The sequence below is a fragment of the Marmota flaviventris genome, chromosome X, assembly GCF_047511675.1.
Source record: "Marmota flaviventris isolate mMarFla1 chromosome X, mMarFla1.hap1, whole genome shotgun sequence".
Taxonomy (NCBI): domain Eukaryota; kingdom Metazoa; phylum Chordata; class Mammalia; order Rodentia; family Sciuridae; genus Marmota; species Marmota flaviventris.
Window position 1 is genome coordinate 4,672,857 of NC_092518.1, and position 18,788 is coordinate 4,691,644.

Here is an 18,788-nt window from a genome sequence, read left to right on the forward strand (position 1 = left end):
GGAATAGCAGGGTCAAATGGTGGTTCCATTACCAGCTTTCCAAGGAATCTCCATACTGCTTTCCAAATTGGCTGCACCAATGTGCAGTCCCACCAGCAATGTACAAGTGTACCTTTTCCCCCTGCATCCTCGCCAACACTTGTTGTTTGACTTCATAATGGCTGCCATTCTGACTGGAGTGAGATGGTATCTTAGAGTAGTTTTAATTTGCATTTCTCGTATTGCTAGAGATGGTGAGCATTTTTTTGTGTATTTGTTGATTGATTGTATGTCCTCCTCTGAGAAGTGTCTGTTCAGGTCCTTGGCCCATTTGTTGATTGGGTTATTTATTTTTTTTGTTGTTTAACTTTTTGAGTTCTTTGTATACTCTAGAGATTAGAGGTCTATCTGAAGTGTGAGGGGTAAAAATTTGTTCCCAGGATGTAGCCAGGATATAGGCTCCCTATTTACCTCACATATTATTTCTCTTGCCAAGAAAAAACTTTTTAGTTTGAATTCGTCCCATTTGTTGATTCTTGATTTCAACTCTTGTGCAATAGGTGTCCTATTAAGGAAAGTTTGGTTTGATTCTGCATTGCTTGCTTCATTTAGGTGGAGAACATGCTCACCACGAGAACAGCTTCATGCCTCTGCTGGAACATACCACGCCCTTCCCCTAGAGTTTGTCATCCCCACCCACACCCTCATAAAACCCACCTAGAACAGTGCCTGGGAGCTTGATTTATCATGAAAGAAAGCCAGTTGGTGGAAGTTGAGAGTCTGAAGGCCTCTTTAACCAAAGTGGTGTCATGGACACGTGTTCAGGAGGTATTTGCAGAAGGTTGACCACTGTGGCACAGCTGTTGTTGTGAAATGTGTTCTTCAGATAGCTCAGGTCATTCCTGTGTCCAGACCGTTGGTGGTCAGGTGGGATAGTCAGCGTCTTGGATATCATGGGGCATGGCAGGCAGAGCTGCCTTTCACCTTAAAGGATGGCTGTACTGTCGAAACTATTGTGGTGGGATTGTTTGCATTTAATAAGATAGAGCAAGGTAAGTAAGAGGAGGTTACAGATCTTACTTGAGCATTCCTTCTTGAATTTTCCAACCATGACTATAGTTCATTAATTATTTAATTTTTGCAGTGCTGAGGCTGGAACTGAAGGCCTCAGGTATGATAGGCAAACACTCTACCACTGAGCTACACCCCCAGTCCCTGTGTTTCATTACATAAAGGATAAAGAGGGCCATTCTGTGACTTGACGCTAATGCAAGGCAAGAGTGCCTTCCATCCTTAGTGATTCTATATGATAAAATAGGTGAACATTTTTAACAGCCAGTTAGCAAGAAGACTGGCAGTTTACCATAGTGACTGTACATATATGGTATTATTGAATAGTTCTCCAAGTATGTAAAGGATCGTAGAGAGTATGGATTAAAATGATAGTCTTCTTTTGGAGAAATATTATTTCTATCAGAATAGGTGTTTTTTTTGTTTGTTTGTTTTGTTTTTACCACTGAACTACATCTCCAGCCTTCTTCTTCTTATTTATTTATTTATTTTCTCTTGAGAGGGGTTCTTTCTGAGTTGCTGAGGTCTTGCTGAGTTGCTGAGGCTGGCCTTAGTCTTGTGATCCTCTTGCCTCAGCCTCTTCAGTCACTGGGATTACAAGCATGCATCACTGCACCTGGTGGGACAGCATTTGACTGTTGCCAATTCCAATAACCTTCAGCAGCAGGACCCATACTTTGTATTCAGATGAATTCTTGTAAATTTCTTGGACCTTATTTTTTTCTGACTTTAAAGCAGAATGCCATCTCTTTCCATAGTCCTGGCTAACATTTCTTTGCCACTTTGTGACTGATGTCTTTTTTTTTTTTTAATTTTTTTTAGTTGTAGTTCGACACAATACCTTTATTTCTATTTGTTTTTATTTTTATGTGGTGCTAAGGATTGAATCCAGCACCTCGCACATGCTAGGCGAGTACTCTACCGCTGAACCACAACCTCAGCCCCATGACTGATATCTTTCTTGTGTTATTTTCTCTAAACTTCACAGTTCAGGTGTATATCCCTACTCCGTGTTCCTTTCTCTAAGAGAAATGTCTTCTTAATTTACTGGCTTTTGATCTGGGGATGCTAAAAGTAACCAAAGACTCCACAAAGGGAATTTGTGGACAAATCGTGAAGATGCAGTTAATTAGCATGGACTTTGGATAATGGGCAGAATTCCATGGCAGGCTAGGTAGATGAATGTCATGGGGCCTCTTTACTTTTTCTTCACGTTTATGTACATAGGTAGGTCTCTTTACATGTAGCATTTCTTATTTATTATTATTTTTGCAGTGCTGGGGGTTGAAGCCAGTGCATACATGCTAAGTGAGCACTACACCCCCAGCCCTACATATGGCTTTTGAGGGATAGCAATTTACAATCTCTTGTTGCTTTTTTTTTTTTTGGCATAGCTTTACCTTATTTAAATTTTTTTTTTTTGGTGTTTATTCTTATGTATAAGACTCATTGGCTCTGTTGCTAACCCTTAGGGCTATTTATGATACTAATAGCTGCACATTGAATGTCTTTGAGTTTCTTTGCCAACACATCTGTTCTATTGAAATGTAGTGGGGATGTTTTGTTGGTGCCTTTTTAGACTGTTGGATAGTGGGGAAATGTGCTTTTGGACCCAGGTGGCTTGGGTACAGGGAGACATTAGTGGGCTTGTAGAAATGAACAAGTAACAGCTGATAGAAGAAACGAGTCACTTGGGTGTGCTCCAACCTCACGTCCTGGTGGGGTGTTCATTTTGTGCCATTGCTCCACAGTGGATCCTGCCAGAGTTCTGGAAGGAACACCGGAGGTGTGACCAGTGGGCTTGCTTATTCTTCCTGGGGGACAGGCACAGAAAGCTGCTGGGCAGAGAAGCTCTCCAAGGCTTTCAACCTGTGTGAATGCTGCTGCCTTTGCTGAAAATGCAACTTTGATGTTTTGTATCAGTTTCAGCTACTGAGGTCATCTGGGAATTTTTATCTTTCCTTATTTTCATGTATGAAGGCGGGAACTACTTGATTCTTATCCCATGGGACCATAGATCTTTTTTTAAAAATATTTTTTTTTTAATATTCATTTTTTAGTTGTAGTTGGACACAATATCTTTAATTAATTAATTTATTTTTTTGTGGTGCTGAAAATCGAACCCATGGCCTCACCTGTGCTAGGCGAGTGCTGTACCACTGAGCCAGAACCCCAGCCCAGGACCATAGATCTTATCAGACATGATGTCACCATCCACATCATGGCACCTGTCTGTACCACTGCCCAGGAAAAGAATGTACTGCCATATAAATCTTCTCCCAATGCCATTCGGGGCTAGTCTGCTTTTTTCTTCCAGTAAACACACACACAGGGAGTTACCCTTTAGAGTATGCTCTAATGCACATATTTTGTACATTCATTTAACTCGTGTGGAAGCACTCCAGCTGGGCCTGAAATCTTCCCAGTAGGTCCTGCCTTCTGGAAGCCCACAGCTGAGTGGGCCAATAAGGCATGAGCCAGAAAACTCCGACAAGTGGTGACTCCAAAAGAGAAAAGGGTGGATGTAGACCCCAGGACAGCCTTTTCTGAGGACAGGGCAGTGCAACCATCCTTCTAAGGCCAGGTTTGAGATGTAGATCACAAATCTATGTGAGCTATATGAGATGCGCTCAAACTGGAAACCAGAGCTGTCAGTTTAAAAGAGTGGCAAAGGGGAAGAAGTGAAAGGGAGGCTTGAAGGGGGAGGGAAGAGATCGTGTGGAGCTAGAGTAAACACATTTGACCCAAGAAAGCCCTGAGATCCTGACACTGGTCCTAAGAATTTACTTTATCTACAAGTCCCCTAGTGATACTGAAAGCCCAAGCTGTGCTCTCATGAACTGCTGGGCTAGATGTTGGAGGACCTGGGAGCATGGGCATCCTTCTGTGGAGCAGCTATTGGTTGTGGAGTAAGGGAGGGAGAAGATCTGGCTAGAGCTGTGCTGCTGGGAGGTTAATTTGGCAAGTGGTAGAGACAGACTTGGAGAGGTAAAGGTAGAGGCTTGGCGGAAGGGAGGAAGCACAAGGTCAGAGCCAGGGCTCATTTCATGTTTTAGGAAGGTGTATTTTATTTATTTAAATAATTAGATATATGCATTGCCCCGGGGCTAGCTCTTTCCCCCTCTTCCCCACCCCAAGGATTCCAAAGCATCCTACTTGCCTGTGCTCTCTATGAGACTTGCCCCTCCAGGCCTGTGCACCCTGTCTACACTCTCCAAGCCCTGGAACTTGTTCCAGTCACTGAGCCCCTGGAGTATATTCAATTCTTCGCTACCCTCTCGCCAGCTGCCGCACTGACGAGATGAGCTAGGTTTAAAAGAGCTGGCTTCAACATTAGGATAAGAAAACGGCAAAGAAATCACGCAACACACAAACATGCGTTTCTCAGATTGAGGGTAGGGTGGCTCTGTGAGTCAGCTGGGAAAAAGAGCGTGCATCCAGAATCTATTTTTATAGCGGGGGACCCACAAAGAAGATTCGAAGGAATGTTCTGCACCAAATAAGGAAGGGGATAAGATTTCAAAGGTGGAGTCTTGCTTCATGATGTCTTGCAGTCAGCAGATTGATTGACATCTTGGCAAGTCACACCCATCTCAGGTGCTGTGTGGGATCACAGGCAGAGCAAGAGGAAAGGCGCAGTTGCATCTCACAGCCCAATCAGTGTGCAATGCCGCACCTGCCCCTCATATAGCTCCAATGCGCATAGCTCATACACACAGCCCATGGATGGCTCATGACACTACTCCACCCTTTATAACAAGGCCTTTCCAACTTCTGATTCCTGGAGAGCAAGAAGTCTTCCCTTTCCTGAGTGCAGGCCAAGACATCCCCTCCATCCTGAAGCCACCCCCACCTCCCAGCTGATCAGCCTAGCCCCCAGCCAGCACTTCCTATTACTCTCAACTGATTTGGGGAGGGAGAGGGTGTAATGGAAGACAATTGTATTTATTTTAGGGGTTGGTATATCTTTTCTTCTAAAAGTTTATGAAAATACCCCAACACTAATAAGATTTTTTCTTTTCTTTTTGGAGGAAAGGGAAGGGATTCTGTCCTTCTGCATGAATAATAAAGATTTCACTGAAGCAGTCCTTCTAACAGTAAAATGAAACAGAATATTTGACATCTAAATCTGTTATGTTTCATTGTCAGTGACATCTTAGCATTGTTTTTGTATTTTTGATCTGAATGCTGTCTTTAAAAAAAAGTCCCTAAAGATTTCCTAGCATATAAAATTGTTTTTAAAAATTACAGTAAGTGTACCGCGAGCCTGAGTTCAGTCCTCAGGACCACGGAGGAAAAAAATTAAATCAGTTTTGGTGTAGAATTTGTGAGTGTATGGGAAAGGATTTCAGGAAAACCCTGGAAATTGTCTCTCTTTTTCTCTCTCTTTGTAACAAGGATTGAACTCAGGGGTGCTTAACCACTGAGCCACATCCCCAGCCCTTTCTGTTTTTTTTTTTTTTTTTGAGAAAGGATCTCATTAAGTTGCTGAAGCTGGCTTTGAACTTGTAGTCCTCCTGCTTCAGCCCCACCAGGTCACTGGAATTCAGGCATGGCCACTGTGCTCAGCCTCTTTCATTTTTTGTAAGGAATCATTAGAACATTATTGGTGAAATCTTTGTTATTCATTTTGTGGTGTGGGGAAGTGGGTACAAACTTGGTGCATTCAGAGGCCCCAGCATCAAGGTGCTTGACTGTCTTACCATGGCACATACTGCAGAATGTCTGTGGCCTGCTCATTGTTTCCTGTGCTTCCGTGGATCAGGTAGTTTAAAGCCGCTTCACTTTGTATCTTATTGAGAAGGGAATCTCAAATCTCCTGTTCTTTAAGTTTCACTGCTGCCTAGGAGTGGGTAAACAGAGCCAGTGGGACCATGAGTATGGGTGAGCTCTAGATGGCGCCAGAGCACTCTGTCCCCAACTCCAGGGCCTTTGAATAGGAAGCAGCATGCAGGTGCTTCTCTTCAAAGGCAGCTGTTGCCAGGCATCAGAAGTGCTGATGAAGAGCAACCAGCCTGACCCTTGGTTGATTTCCAGTTATGTTTGTGATGCACCAGGAAATTCAGAGCACATAAATGAGAGAAATTTCTCTGTTCCCAATAGCTCTGGCATTTTCAGTGCTAGTACAGAGGAGGATAACCTTTTTTCCAAGCATCTTTGCTGTGTATTAGGTAGCCCTCCTGAGTGTCCTCACTGTGGACTCTTTCTTTGTGAAAGAGACACTTACATTGTGTGTCATCTTTTTACAAAGGAGCCTCTGGGTGGGTTTGCATTCCTTTCTTGCTTCACTGGGCATTGCTCCTTATCTTCGGACAGCTCCCAAAGACATGAGCCAGGTGAGATGCATTTTATGAAAGTGCTAGAAGTTCACTCTCCTTAGCATCAGCATGGAACAAGAAACATTTTGATCAGATGGCTAGCTGTTCAAGTCCACATTAGTTGGAGGCTGAATATTGTCATTATAGAATAAATTTGAGGGCAAAAGAGTAAATCTGAAATGTTTTCATTAATTATTATAAGTTTTTAAAAAACAATCTTTAGGTTTTCACAGAGTAATATTTGGTCAGAGATGGAATTGCTTGGCTGTGTCAGCTGCTAGATTGCTTCTGTGGTCACTGTCTGATTCACTTACAAAATGAATAAGTAAGTTGTCATTATCTCATGAGATCATTGGAAGGGTGAGGGTTTATTTTATTTTATTTTTTGATTATTCTGCTAGTGTAGGTTAATGTTATCACCATACTGCTCTCCCCTCTGATAGTAACTAAGCTTAAGATTGACTCCACTTCATATTCAAATTTGTGTGTTTGGTGCCTGGAGGTGGTGCATTTTCTTCTACAGTTCTGAAGGTGAAGCTCTAGGTACTTGGAAAGGAAGGTGCTTGCTGGATACTTTCAGAAGCAGATTTATAATTGTTATACTCTGTTCTATTCATCTTTGCTGCATCAAATGTCAACCTGAAATTAGTGGCATAAAATAAAATTTCCAGGGCTGGGGCTGTGGCTCAGTGGTAGAGCACTTGCCTAGCATGCATGAGGCACTGGGTTCGATCCTCAGCACCACGTAAAAATAAAACAAAGATATTGTATCCCCCTAAAACTGAAAAATAAGTATTAAAAAACAGAAATTCCAGTTATGAAATTGCATGACCACAGAGCAGTTTACCTGTAGGTAGGTACATAGAAGTGTACTATATATTAGAGCTGATTATTTTGAGATTAAAATTGTGCTGAAGATAATCCCCCAGCAGTGGTTATTTACACTTGAAGGTTGGGTGAGGATGCAGAGGATTGGGGGGCATAGAACAGAGACTTGACATTCATTTTTCAGTATTCAGTGTATTTTATGAAGACAGATTTTATTGCTAATATTTTTTACATGTGCTTGCTAATGATAGCTTTTTTTGGGAAAAGATTTCATTCTCCCCATGGAGCATTGCTGCCCAGCTGATCCCAGATAGAACCTCAGGTATTCCCATGGCAGGGTGCAAAGAGTGTCACCACAAGTGTTAGGCATTTTCTTTTCTCAGCCTTCTTTTTCTTCCTCTTCACCTCCAGCTTCAGTCAGTCTAGTTTATTTTTGTCATTAATTAATTATAAAGAACAATGAAAGAAGTCATGGATATTCTGGCGCAGAAAAAGCCAGCTGAAAATGAAATTCACATGGCCAGAGCCTTTCTTACGAGGATTTTGAGAAATTCTATGAGGTACGGTCTTGGTTTTATAATTACTTATTTCTCTGGTGCAGTGAATTCCTGTTTTACATATTTTTTTTTAGTTCATGGGAAACTATTATAAAGTCAACATACTCCACATTTTACCACTCATATAAGTTTTCTCATTAAAGTTATCCAAGCCATCACAAGGTTTGTTTTAAATGCTTTTCAGTTCTATTTTGGAAGTTATTCTTCATTACATAATATTCTTTAATGTTTTCACCCACTAGGGAAAATGTCTAATCTCTCTCTATAAAAGTACCTAAAGAATGCTCAGTTGAGTTCTTTCTCCATTTTTGATTGGTCTATAAATTGTCCAAGGTGAGGTCATTTCTGTCTCAAATTAGAAAAGTGGAAAGTAAAGCTAGCTTCGAATAGTAACTTTGAAGATGAGAGCTTGGGTGGGTCTGTATATCTGACAACATCTAAGTCATCTTTGCTGCATCAAAAGTCAACCTGAAATTAGTGGCATGAAGTAGAATTTCCAGGGCTGGTGTTGTGGCTCAGTGGTAGAGCGCTTGCCTCTACCACTGGAGAGACCCCATTATGTAAGTTACCAGCATCCCTAGAGACTCCAGCTGGACACACCTTGTCACACCTGACCTGGGTAGGTGTGCCACATCTGGGAAGGTGCAGATGGTGGCGTGGGAACCTGGCAAGGCTCAGACCATGTAGAGAGGCCCTGGCTGGAAGGGACTCAAGCCTGTTGGTGCAGGGCATCATGGTCATTCAGTGGTTGAGCTGACAGTACATATGGAGAGACTCAGAAGAAGATGACTCTCCTAGTTAATGACAAGACAGCTGGTTTTCCTTAGCTAGCAAATAGAGATATGCAGTCTAAACTGTGCCCCTGTCAGCAGGGCACGTGGGCACACTGACTACTTCTCCACTTCAGTCCCTTCTCACCAAGGAGGCTCAGGGTTCTGTTCAAAGTTATACCACAAAAGACAGGAAAATCTGTTTGCATTCTATATTACAGGGGGAAGGGAGAGGGCAAGTTTTGTTTACTTAGTTATTTGGAATAAATTTTATTTATTTTTACATTTATAAATGTCTTAATTGACAAATTGCATATATACATTTTTAATGTTTTTTTTAGATGTTGATGGACCTTTATTTTTATATTCATTTATTTATATGTGGTGCTGAGAATCGAACCCAGTGCCTCAACACGTGCCAGGAAAATGCTCTACCACTGAGCCATAACCCCAGCCCAAATTGCATGTATTTTTGGAGAACTGCTTCACATTTTGGAGCTTGTGTTTGCCATTCTGCAATTGGGCAAAAGGATCACTCATAAAATCTGAAATGAATAAGCCTGCGTGCATGGATATGGTGGGAAGCACGGGGTGCTACAGATCCCTCCCGAACAGGTGCAACTGATTTCTGTTCCTGTTCTCCTGTCTTAGCACAAATGCATCTAGGGTGTCAAATTCCCTCACGTGTCTGCATTCTCTTCCAGGAGGAGTGAGCTGAGCTGGAGGCCTCACTCCTGGCACGCCACCAAGTTCTCCGATGGACACCCTGAGCCAGTCTCCTCTCAGTTCCCTGCTGCCAGTGGCTGCCCTTCCTGGCACAGCCGACACCATGCGAGGTAGATGCCCATTTTCCAGGAGGATGTAAAATCTGTCATAGTCTGCAGATGCTCAGATATTCCAGTGTGCTTCTTGACTTCAGAATGACTTTGACATTTCTCATCAGACAACTCAACGCTTGAGTAGGGTTAGAACTGAATTTTTCACTAAGGAGGCACATGGGTGAGGGTGGAAAACAACTATAATAATGAAAATAAATGACAGTGCAACAGTGAGCAAGCATGCTTTCTCTCATGTGTCAGGGTGTTAGTGGCAGATAGCATAGTTTTGGGATGCATGTGTTTATACATGTGTATATATCCCCATGCATGTGTGAGTGTGCCTGGAAGCATATATGTGTGCATATCTGTGTGTATCTCTACGTATACTTGTATTTGAGTGTGCAAGTGTATCCATGTGCTTGTTAGTTTGTGTGTGTGTGTTTTTAAGCTAACATAACCATTTCAAAATCCATTTTTGGCTATTAATAAATGTTAGCTGCAAAACTACAAAGTACAGTACTGAAGTGGTGTGAAGGAATTACCTCTCAAATACAGTATTTATTACTTGTTTAAGGTAGTGAGAGATTGGTATTTTTGAAAAGCCATAGATTCTCAACTGAGTCATAAAACTTAAGTGAAAAATGGGCTTTTCATTTCAAAACTAAGTGACTTTAATAGCATCTCCACTTAGTCTATGTGACTAAACACCCCCACCCTCCGAACTGGGGATTTAACCCAGGGAAGCTTAACCACTGAGCGACATCCTTGCTTACTCCTCTTTTTGAGAAGGGGTCTCACTAAGTTGCTTAGGGTCTTGCTAAGTTGCTGAAGCTGCCTTCGAATTTGTGGTCCTCCTGCCTCAGCCTTGTGAGTCACAGCAGTTACAGACATGCACCATCACGCCCAGCTGGCAGTCTCTTAATTAGAAATGAGTACTGCCCACATCTGTGTGGAAACTGTACTTAGTGTTGTTTCTGTCTGCCTGGAGTTAAGAATTTGTGGAAGAATCGTCCCTGGCGGGAGAATTTCAGGAACATGCAGTATTTCTGGTGATGCTAGGTCTGCCCTTAGAGGATGCAGTATAAAAACCTCATGTGACCAGCCAGTCCATTCTCCTCATTACACCCTTGTCCTGGTCATACTGCCTTCTTTCCCATCCTTGTTCTCCCCAAACCTGATTTAACCATGGCTTTTTTTCCTGCTTGAAGCATGAATAGCACAGCTTTGTGAAACTTCAAGGGAAGAATCTAATATCATGGATAAATATCTGTATCATTAAGATATACGAGTCATAGCATACAGTTACTATGTCAGAGAATATTTAATATCTTGATCAACCCTTTATTCCTCCTTCTTAGACATCATCCTGATTAGGAATATGTGATTTTTGTTGTTCGTGTATAGCACTAGTGAATCACAAGGTTTAATCATTTACCTGAACACAATAGCACATGATCTTGCTGGGAAAGCCTATTGCTTCTTTTAAATATCAAACCAACTGAGCATTTAGAGAAGAGCTAATCATACTCTGATATTTGGGTTTGGAAAAGAAATGTTATCCCTAAAGTCTCTTTTTTAACTTTAAAATTGTTCTCATTTATTTACTCCCTTTGGGTGAATAATCCATAATAAGAATCTTTGGAGCTGGGTGCAATGGCACAAGTCTGTAATCCCAGCTCCTTGGGAGGCCAAGGCAGGAGGATGGCAGTTTGAGACGAGCTTCGGCAACTTAGCAGGATCCCTTCTCAAAAAACAGGGGTCTGGTGGTGTAGCTCAGTGGTAGACCAAAAAATAAAAAAAAGAACTGGGTGTGTGGGCTAGGGTTGTAGCTCAGTGGCAGAGAACTTGTCTCATACATGTGGGGATGAATAAACAAAATAAAGAACTGGGTGTATAACTTAGTGGTACAGTGCTTGCCTAGCACACACATAGCCCAATCTCTGGTACTATAAGGGGAAAACAAAGTGGGGAATCAGAAAATCATTGCATACACTGAAACAGGGGTCTGAAAGGTGTTCTTTAAAGAGCTAGATAGTAAATATTTTCAGCTTTGCAGGTCAGACAGTCTCTGCCACTTATTCATTCTTCTATGGTGGTGCCAAAGCAGCTACAGCCAATATGTCGACAAATGGGTATAGCTGTGCTCCAGGAAACTTCATTTATGAACTGAATTTTGAATTTCATATAATTTTCATAGGTTACATGGGAGAAATATTATGCCTTTGATTTCTTTTCCCTTGACCATTTGATAAGATAAGAACCACTCTTATTTAGCTCATGAATTATCGTTTACCAACACCTACAGTTAGCTGTTGATGGGCCATAGGAGCGTTCATCGAGGCATTGCCCCCTAGTGATGTAGGCATGAAGTTGGGAAAATGTGCTGTCATTACAAGGGGTCTGTTTAAAAGCAGGTAGGACATAGTCTCTTCAGCCTGCCCTCAGAGCATCTCACCAAGCCACAATTGAGATGTGCCAAACTAAAATCTCAGACCCAGGGATCTTACATTTGGAAGTTATCATCCAGCATCTTCACCCTCCACAGAGTGCCAGCCAGCTCTGTTCCCAATTCCGTTGCCCTCTGATCTTGCCCTTTGTTGTCACTGGATGCTAAAGCAAACCATTCTTCTTGTTTTTGTAGTTCTTCCTCCCATGACCTGTCTGGCTCCTGGGAGCAGACGAACCTGCAGCGCACTTCTGACCACTTCAGCTCCCTGGGGAGCGTGGATAGCCTGGACCACTCCTCCCAGCCCTCTGGACGCCTCTCAGCTGCCAAGTCCAACAGCAGCATTGACCACCTGAGCAGCCACAGCAAGCGGGACTCAGCTTACGGCTCATTTTCCACCAGCTCCAGCACCCCTGACCACACTTTGCCCAAGGCCGATGCCTCGTCTGCAGAGAACATCCTCTACAAAGTTGGCCTTTGGGAGGCCTCTAGGCATAGCAGCCGGCAAGGCCAGGCCGTGAGTGATCCTCAGGTCCCAGAGGACAGGTCACTGTGTTTCCCAGCCAGGGTACCTAATGATAGCAGTAAAAGCCCCTGGCCAGAGGACAATGCTGAGCCTAGGTTGGCCACTTCTGGGAGATCCAGTTTTGGGCCAGTTTGGTATGTTCCTGACAAGAAAAAAAACTCTTCTTCCCCCCCTCCTCCCCCCCCTCCTCTGCGCAGTGATAGCTTTGCTGCCACCAAGAGCCATGAGAAGGTGCAAGGCCCTCCATTCTCAGAGGCAGCCACCACGCAGCACTTTACAGCCCTGGCTCGGGCTCAACCCCGCAGTGATTGGAGACCAGAGAGGACTGATCGGCGAAGGCTGGTATGCCCGAGTAGTGGGAAGGAAGTGGGAGGCCAAGGCTACCTGCTGGAGGGCCACACGGACTGTGGTTGGCTGTGCTTAGATGACAGGGCAGGCAGTTCCCTAGGGGCTCCCGACAGGCTGTTCGGCACAGAGGTGCATTTCCGGCAACCTCACCCTGGGGGTCAGCACCTGCGCCAATGCAGTGACCAAAGCCACAGGGCCCCTGTGTCACCAAAGGAACTGCAGCGGGTGGCCCTCTCTGGAGGTCGGCAGGAGCCTCCCGCCACGCACCACCAAGATGACAGCCCCTCTGTGGGGAGGTGGCCCAGTGCTGCCAACCAGAAGGTGGACAGTGGTGGGTTGAGCCACTATTACTGCGTGCCTGCCAGGCAGCCCCTGCAGGGAAGCACCCAGGTGACAAAGCTCCGTGGGGAGTATTGGCATTCGGATGCAGCCTCCGGAGCCCTGGAGCATGCTCCCACACACCTGATGGGCCAGAGCCCACGATGCTACCTACCTCAGCATGAGCAGGCTCTGGATGCCCCGGAGAGAGAGCAATGTCCCCTACTGGATTCAGGGGCCGAAGGCTGCTTCTCGGGAATCCAAGAGCCTCCCAGAGCCAGCCGTGCTGAGAAAGCCGGTCCACAGAAGACAGCTGAGGGCTTCAAGTGGGCGGAGGGAGAGAGCAGCAGAATCTCTCGCCAGAGGACACCCATGCTGCACTCCCTGACCCAAGAGGGGATGTGCCAGCCCGAGAATGGCCAGGATGGTGGCACTGAGAAGCTACCGCCATTCGATGCCCAGGTGGGTAAGCCAGCACGGAGAAGTGACCGATTTGCCACCACTCTGAGGAACGAGATCCAGATGCGTAGAGCCAAGCTGCAGAAAAGCAAGAGCACGGTGACGCTGGCTGGAGCCAGTGAGGCCGAGGACAGTGCCAGCAGCTGGACAGCTGAGGTGGGTGGCACCCTAGAAGGTTCCTTCTCTAGCACCTATAAAGACCACCTGAAAGAGGCCCAAGCACGGGTCCTGAGAGCCACCTCCTTTAAGCGCCGGGATTTAGACCCCAACCCAGTGGACCAGTATCCCGGGTCACTAGAACACAGGACTGGGGACCACAGCACCTTATCTTCATTCCCTCAGGAGCGAAACTCTGTCCCCCACTTCTGTGAGGCAGGACTGGCCAAGCCACCCTCATCTGGAGGTGGCATGCCCCACGTTCCTCGTATTGGAGGCCGGAAACGGTTCACAGCCGAGCAGAAACTGAAGTCGTACTCTGAACCAGAGAAAATGAATGAGGTGGGGCTCTCGGTGGATTGCAGTCCTCACCAGCATCCCACATCACCCGAGGATACTGTGGGCACATTTGCTGACCGGTGGAAGTTTTTTGAGGAAACAAGCAAACCCCTCCTCCAGAGACCAGGCCAGAGACAAGCTCTGTGTGGAGTCCCGAGGGAGAAGGTGGAGAGGCCGCGGACAGCAGGCCACAGGAGTGAGGGGGCCGACTCTGGGCTCCAGACTAGGTCTCGTGCCACTTCCTTTGGAGAAATCCTCAATGGTCACAGGGAAGCAGAAAAGTTCGGGAAATTGGACCCACCTCAGAGACTTGGAACCTTTGCAGAGTACCAAGCCTCTTGGAAGGAGCAGAGGAAACCCCTGGAGGCCAAGAGTGCTGGGCGGTATCACTCAGCAGATGATATTCTGGATGTGGGTTTGGACCAGCATCAGAGGCCACAGTACGTCCATGAAAGGTCCCGGTCGTCACCATCCACAGACCACTACACACAGGTAAGCATCCTGCTATGAGCAAGGGCCTAGTCTGCCCCAACCTTGACCTTGAGACATCTATAGGACGCACCCAGAATAGGATGGCCTATCTCACTGCAGGTGAAAGGGCCATAGGGACTGAATTGGCACCTGCATGGAAGTTTGAAACACTGTACCTCTGCAGACTCACATCTTTTGTTCTTAGCCTCCTTTTCCGAATCCCTTGCTTCACAGTCTTTCCCCTTAATTAGTTGTCCCACCTTCATGCTAAACAAAGAATTTGGGGAGCTGGACAGGGTGGGAGGGAGTGCTTTAGAAAATGGTAATGCACCCCTCTGAAATGAAAACACGTGTTTTAGCTAAGGGCTTAACATATGATAGCCAATTGTCAAACATTGATGCCACTTAATATTTATCTTTTTAAAAAATTTATAAGCATTCTTAGGATTATTCTGGGACAAAGTGGATTTAGAAACGCAGTGAACTATTGCACTATTTTAAGTGACAGTTTTGATGTTGAGCATTAACTCCTATCTTTCTTGAAAACCACATATTCTTATTAGTACTTCAAAGTCCACAATCTTTCCCTCTCCCTTTCTTCTGTCTCCCTGTCCTTCTGTCTGCTTTTTCTTTTTTGCCTTTATTTTATTTATATTTATGTGGTGCTGAGGATTCAACCTAGCGCCTCTCACGTGCTAGATGAGCGCTCTACCACTGAGCCACAATCCCAGACCCCTATGTGCTTTTTCTGCTTATTCCATCTGCATCTGTATATTTCAGAGAAAAACATTGTTGCAGTAATAGATTGTTTCTTTGTGTGTGTGTTTCTCCACACTGAGCATTGATCCCAGGGGTGCTCTACCTCTGAGCTACATTGCCACCCTTTTATATTTTATTTTGAGGCACACTCTTGTTCAGTTGCCCAGGCTGGCCTCAAACTTGCTGTCCTCCTGCCTTAGCCTCCCAGGTAGTGTGGGTTATAAGCATGCGCCACCATGCCTGGCCAGATGCAGTCACCTGTAAAAGAACCAGTAATAGCTTTAATGCAGGGTGTCCAGAATGTGCATGGATGCCTCCTGGTGCTGAGAACCCATGCAGACACTGAGAGATTTTGTTTCTGCTCCCTTGCTGCCTGGCTTTGGGCTGTTAGAGTGACCTCTGGGAATTCTGTGCTTGTTCAGTCAAGAGTGAAGAATTCCGGCTTCCAACAAGTCCTAGGACAAGTCCACGGTGACTTGTGACCAGCTGTCTTTTGTTTGATTTCTTTTGACCAGTGTGTCACATGGTTTCGCAGGCTTCATGTAGGAGTTCTATTTCCTGTCCAGAAGTGGATGCTGGGGTCTTAGGTCAGTCATCTCAATGAAACGCTTTGTAGAGCTGAATGGGCATGTTCCGTGGCTGGGTCTCAGTCCGAGACAACAGGCAGCGTCACTGGCGTTGTGGGACAGGCGTGCAGGGCGAACCCACAAATGAGGGGTTTCCTAATAACAGATGAGATGTCTTAGGAGAGCAGCCTGGTGACTGGTCGTCTCATGTGCTGCCTTTGCAGGAAGTGGCTGTCAAGCCGCGAAGGCAGTCGGAGGAGCCGAGTGGGCATCAAGAAGCAGTTCCCTCCACAGTCTCTGCCGAGGAGGGACAGTCCGCTGTACGGTAGGTGAAATTTAGATTTGGGGTTGCTAAAAAGATGACTTGGGGACGGTTTTTTTTTTTTTTTTTTTAAATGGATGGTGAATGCTGGGCTGACATGTCCAGCTGGGTAGTTTTTCCCAAACCCAAAGTAACTGCTAACCAAGCATGATTTCTGATGCCCATGATACCCTGGAGTTCTGAGCAGAGCCCATGTGCCCCCTAGCCCTGCCCAAAGAAGCATTGCCATGGTGGCATTTTTTGTTCTTAAAATACACGCTGTGTTTTCTCTGTAGTGAGATGCTTTATGGGAACAATATGTAATAAGTCCAGTTTAGCATACTTGAAACGAAGTGCTTTGTACAGAAGGCTACGGCTGAAAGGATGCTTTCACCATCCATCCACACACAGCTGTGTTTGTGGGCCAAGGTCTCAGATGCAATTGCAGTTGTATCTAAGGATTCTCATTCAGAAAGGAGGAAGGCAAGCCTTCCTAAATTGGACTGATTTAATGAGTTAATTTTGAGATTGAAAATAGAAGTCAAGTCAGTTGGTGGCAGCAGGGTGCTAGTGTTGCCTCCGTGATTTTAGGCAGTTGCACAGACAGCTGTTTAGTTGTGGGAGGATGGGATTTGGATTAAATATATACCATAATCCTGACTTTTCTGCATGAAGAGGGTAGGAGAGGAGAGTGTGCATCTTTGCAGAGGATATGGTGTAACCTTGCTTTATAAGGGCTGATGGACACATGGAAATAAGTACACGGATGGAGATCTGAGAGGATTTTTCTGTTGTCTTGGGAATCTTGTTTGATTGGTGCAATGTTCAAATTAAATGCTGGCCCCAACGCTCAGGTTCCTTTGCAGAAATAGCCAGTTTAGATGTTTACTTTCAAGAGCCTGTGTGTTGGGATTTTATTTCATTTGGCTTGAAACTGAATGCTATTAACTTTATACAAAAGGATCCAATACTTATGTGACTCTGAGGCAACAGGATTGACACTGAGTGTATGCCTGTGTAGGAAGCCCCTGCAATTACGGATCAGTCTGCGTGGCTAAAATGAACCCAGGGTAAGAGAAGCTGGTGAATAATCCACCTACAGAACTTAGCAGTGTCTGAGAAGCACAATTACAGCTTTATTACTGTGGCTTCTGAGTGAGTCACGTGCCATATGCCAGCTGTGGTCTGTTTGCAAAGCTGGCTTCCAGGCGCCTCTGCAGTTGTGGGGCCAGCTGTGCAGTGCATGGCTGGCAGGGGCTGGCAGCTACCTCTGCACACATGGTGCGTTCTCTGCTCCTGCTCTCTGCTCCATGCCATGAGCATGTAAACTGTGCAGAGGACACGCATGGTGGTTGGGGCATAGCTCTACTCCTGTGCATAGAGACTGTCACTGCTAACAGGGATAATGTGCATACTATTTGTGTGCAAAAGTAGCACTATCCATACTGAGAGGGTCAGGAGGAAGAAAGGAGGGGCCGTGTGCTTTTTTAAAATCATAGCTGTGTCTTCCAGCAGACTACATAAACACTCTGAAGAAATTAGTTCCAGAAGCCGCCTGCTTTTGAGCTACAAACCCAGCAATTTTCAGAATTGTTGTGTGTGTGTATGCTTTTAAGAGCAGCAAGTCCCAATGAAATTCTAAAATATGACCATTAAAAAGTCATTTTCAGCTTTTCCCACGGACTGTTTAATTTTCTGAAGGATCAGCAAGAAAGAATATGCTTGAAAAATTAAATGTGAAGCTGGCGTTGTAATATACACCTATAATCCCAGTGACCCAAGAGGCCAAGACAGGAGGGTGGCAAGTTTGAGGCCAATCTGGGCATTTTAGTGAGACTTGATCTGAAAAATAAAAAAAGGGCCGGGGGTATAGCTTGGTAATAGAGCATGCCTAGCTCAATTAAAAAAAAAAAAAAAAAGAAAAGGTAAGTGTGAAAATTATAGAAATAAAGTTTATAATAATAGAAATAAAGTCTATTATGTGAAGATATAAGGATACGTAATAATGTGCACAAGTTTAAAGTAAAACATGCTTTTATAATGAATAAATTACTAACTTGATAACTGATGCAAATAAAAAATGGTTTTTGTTGCCTTCTGTTGGGAATAACATGAAGAACGATGTTAGGAATTATTTGTAGTTGCTGGCGTTCATCCAAGTCAAATGGAGATAACATCTTTTGTGAGGTTCAGGATCCTATAGAACCTCCCAGTGTAGGAGGGAAAGAATGTCACAAATATTTGCAACTGAAGGGGTGACCTGTAATTATAAATCTTTTAAACTTTCTATGGTGCATCAGAAGTCAGAGGAGAGAGTTCTGTGGCGTTTGGGCAGATTACTGTAGTGACTGGACCCAAGGGAGCAGATCTAGTGGATTTCACTTACCCCAGCTGACCCTAATGACCTGCCTCACAGATCTCATCTGCCTGGTCTTTCCACAACAGCTTTCTGAGGTTTTGTACCAGGTCCTCAAGCTCAGACCCCAGCAGGGTCTGCTTCTTGCAAAGGGCCACACCCTGCCACTGGCCTTCCCTCCAAGACAGGGTGTGTGTATTCCCTAGGGCTGTTGCATTGATCCTTTCACAGTTCTGGAGGCTGGCAGGCTGCTATTAAGATGCACTGTGTTCCTCCAGAGACCTCTCCTTGGCTTGTAGACTCTTCTGTGTCCTCATGTGATCTTTCATCTGTGTGTGTGCTAATCTCCTCTTCATTTAAAAAAAAAAAAAAAAAACATGAGACAGATTGGATTAGGACCTA

At 44.7% G+C, this 18,788-nt stretch overlaps 1 protein-coding gene across 2 annotated transcripts in view; it reads left to right on the top strand.

Annotated features, from left to right (window-relative positions):
• Shroom2 (shroom family member 2) overlaps window positions 1-18,788 on the top strand; it is a 133,077-nt gene that overhangs the window by 70,635 nt on the left and 43,654 nt on the right. For both annotated transcript variants that reach the window (XM_071606471.1, XM_071606472.1), the window contains exons 3-5: window positions 9,228-9,359; window positions 11,983-14,425; window positions 15,954-16,054. In XM_071606471.1, the coding sequence (XP_071462572.1) occupies window positions 9,228-9,359; window positions 11,983-14,425; window positions 15,954-16,054 (2,676 nt within the window). The remainder of the gene's footprint in view (window positions 1-9,227; window positions 9,360-11,982; window positions 14,426-15,953; window positions 16,055-18,788) is intronic.